At 31.9% G+C, this 2,967-nt stretch overlaps 1 protein-coding gene across 1 annotated transcript; it reads right to left on the bottom strand.

Moving 5' to 3' along the window:
* Positions 1-551: 551 nt before the first annotated feature.
* LOC107486769 (putative UDP-rhamnose:rhamnosyltransferase 1) lies at positions 552-1,960 on the bottom strand. Its single transcript, XM_016107347.3, has one exon. The coding sequence runs from the start codon at positions 1,932-1,934 to the stop codon at positions 552-554; it is 1,383 nt and encodes a 460-aa protein (XP_015962833.1). The 5' UTR covers positions 1,935-1,960.
* Between the last annotated feature and the right edge of the window lie 1,007 nt (positions 1,961-2,967).

The raw sequence follows: 2,967 nt of genomic DNA, 5'->3' as shown, positions 1-2,967 counted from the left end.
TAATTTAACACAACATGGTGATATAATTCTAACTAGTTAATTATTGAGTCAGTATTCCGGATCACAACCTCCAATAGAGTGAACGGTTTATGAGTTAGTATTCTTTTGGTTAGAAATTCTCTTTGGATAGATACTTTTTCAGTTAGGATACAGAAAAAAAAAGTGCCAATGTAACAAAATGATTGAACGTCAACGGATAAACCGATTCTTAAAAAATTAAAAATCTTAAATCAGTCTCTGTTTTGGCAAATTTTGGAACAACACGATCTATATTTAGTTATTTACAAAGTTAAACATACAAGTACATATACAGCATCGCAATCTTGATGAACAACGAACAAAAACGAACCTTCAATCTATATCTATCATAAATGATGAGTTTTATTTTATGCATTTTATGCTAGATAGGGTAAATTCTTAGATAACTTTATTTTTACACATCATGTAAGTGCAAATAAAAGGTAATTAAATACCCTACACTTCAATTATTACAACACTCTGAAACTCTAAAAAGCTTTAGGCATTTTATCAATACAATTCTGCAATAATGTTCAATCTAACATACTAATCTTTGGCGAGGGACTATGAATTTCCATATAATCAACAAACTCGTCTATGTACTTTTGGTGTATTTCTTTGTCCCCAAAGATCTTGCTCATTTTCTCAGCATGATTTCTATAAATCTTTCCTTCATCATCTTCTGACATCACTGATCTCAATGCCTTAGCCAATGAATCTCTAGTGAACTTCCCATCATGTTCATTTCTTGGCACTTTTATTCCCACCATTTTCTCTTCCATAAGCCTTGCAACTAACCCTTGTTCATTTTGAAAGGGTAACATGATAAGTGGACATCCAAATTGAAGAGACTCAATCACAGAACTCCAACCAGAATGACTCAAGAATCCTCCAACAGATTTGTGTGCTAATATCTTTAATTGTGGAACCCAATTAGTCCATACAATCCCGCGTTTTGTCTCCATTGAACTACTTACATCTGGACTACTATTTTGCTTCTTCAGAACCCAGAAAAAGGGAAAGCCAGATAGCTCTAATCCCATAGTTATCTCAGTGAATTCTTCATCATTTAGTGCCACTTCACTTCCAAATGCTACATAAATCACTGACCTTTCTTCTTGTTCATCCAACCACTTAAGTATTGTGTTCCAATTTTCATCATATTTACTGTCTTCATTATTGAATAAGTGTAATGAAGGTGGCAATAACCCAACTGGAATAACCGGTTTCCTGCATTGATTTTGAAGAGATTTTATAGATTCAGCTTCAATCTCCATACAAGTTCTTACAGCTACAACATCAACACCACCAAATACTTGATGGAGTCTGAATATATCTGAAACACCGGATTCATTCTCTTCATTGTGGTCTTCGGACATTGTTTTGTCCTCATAGTGTTGAAGAATTACTTTGTTAGAAGGATCATCATCAAAGGAAGGTTTATCATTTGTCTTTAGCCCAAAGCTGTTTATGAAAGAAATACCAAGGGCCGAAAAGATAGAAAAGAAGATGGATGAGATACCAAGCTTGGAAGTTATTGGGGGCAACCAAAAAGGTGCAAAGTCATATATGAGCCAATGAGGAGTGGAACTCTCTAGAAACTTAGCCAAAGGTTGTTGAAGGCCATCAAAGGCTTTCTTGAGGTATGGAACTATGTGTTGTGGAATATCCATAGTAGCCTCAGCATTTTGAGGGAGGTTTTCTACATGAGGCAACGAAAGTTCTATGAGTTCCACAAGAGGTTGTAAATTTGAAGGTAGTTTAGGGAGGCGTTTGATGTTTGTAGGTGTGGAAATGAATGAAACTTTGTGACCCTTTTGAGCTATGAGTTTTGCAAGCTCAAAGTATGGAATTATGTGACCAAAAGCAAGCCATGGAAACATAGCAATGTGAAGCTTCTTGGGTTGGTCAGCCATGGTGATAACAATGATCTTTTGTGTGGTAAGAGCTAATCACAGTGTTATTGTTGTCATTTGTATATATAGAAGGGGAATTGAGGTGCAACTTTATTTATATATAAATATAAATATATATTTTATGTTAATAACTAATTTTAATGGTTAGTTTTAATATAATATTTTTATTATATATTTAAATAAATTTATAAAGAAATAAAATTGTCAAAATAGAAGTAGCAATATTCTTTTTCTATTATTAAACTAAGCATATTAAACTATGAAGTGCATGTGGTTGATATAATAATGATTCTACTTTAGCTGCTATTGGTCATGAATTCACTCTGGATAAGCACATTGATGCCATCTCTGATGGACTAATCCTGTTTCTTTCTTCTGTTATGTCCAAATCTAAAGATATCACACTTTTAAAAGTAGAATTCTTGTTTGTTGGGCATAAAGATATGTTTTTGAGATTTAGAAAAACTGAAACTGGACAAATTCAATCCAATTTTTTTCAAATATCATTTGGTAGAGATTTTAGAAGAGGTTTTTAATCAAGAAGAAAAAGAAGAGTTACTAGAAATTATAATAGAGGATCACGATTCTAGAATTTTTTTTCATCAAAATCACAATGTCAATTTTGTGGTAGGCTTAGTCACACAGTCACATTGTAAGTTCATGCTTTTACCAATATAATGACAAAGAGTTTATTAAAGTAAAATTTGATTCTTACAGAAAGAAAACATACAAACTTAGTAGAACAGTATATCCCTATTTGAATTGATAAGAAAGAGATTTGTCAGTGAATTCCAACTCAAATGAGATCCACGCTTTAAAAAAATAAAAAAATAAAAAAATAAAAAAAATAAGTAGTGGCTTATAACCACGTGTAATAAAAAGAAAAAGTAAACAGGAGAGAGTTTCGGCGTCGAAGAGAAGAAGAAATTGAAGAAAAAAGAGCAATATCATTTTGATTCTATTGAATTGGTAAATTTATTTTAATTTTTATGAAATTTTAATATATTATTTTTAGTGTAGAGATAAACAATAT

This window comes from Arachis duranensis, chromosome 4 (genome assembly GCF_000817695.3).
Source record: "Arachis duranensis cultivar V14167 chromosome 4, aradu.V14167.gnm2.J7QH, whole genome shotgun sequence".
Lineage (NCBI taxonomy): Eukaryota > Viridiplantae > Streptophyta > Magnoliopsida > Fabales > Fabaceae > Arachis > Arachis duranensis.
Note: the sequence above shows the minus strand (reverse complement) of the source record. Positions and strands in the feature narration are given on the sequence as shown.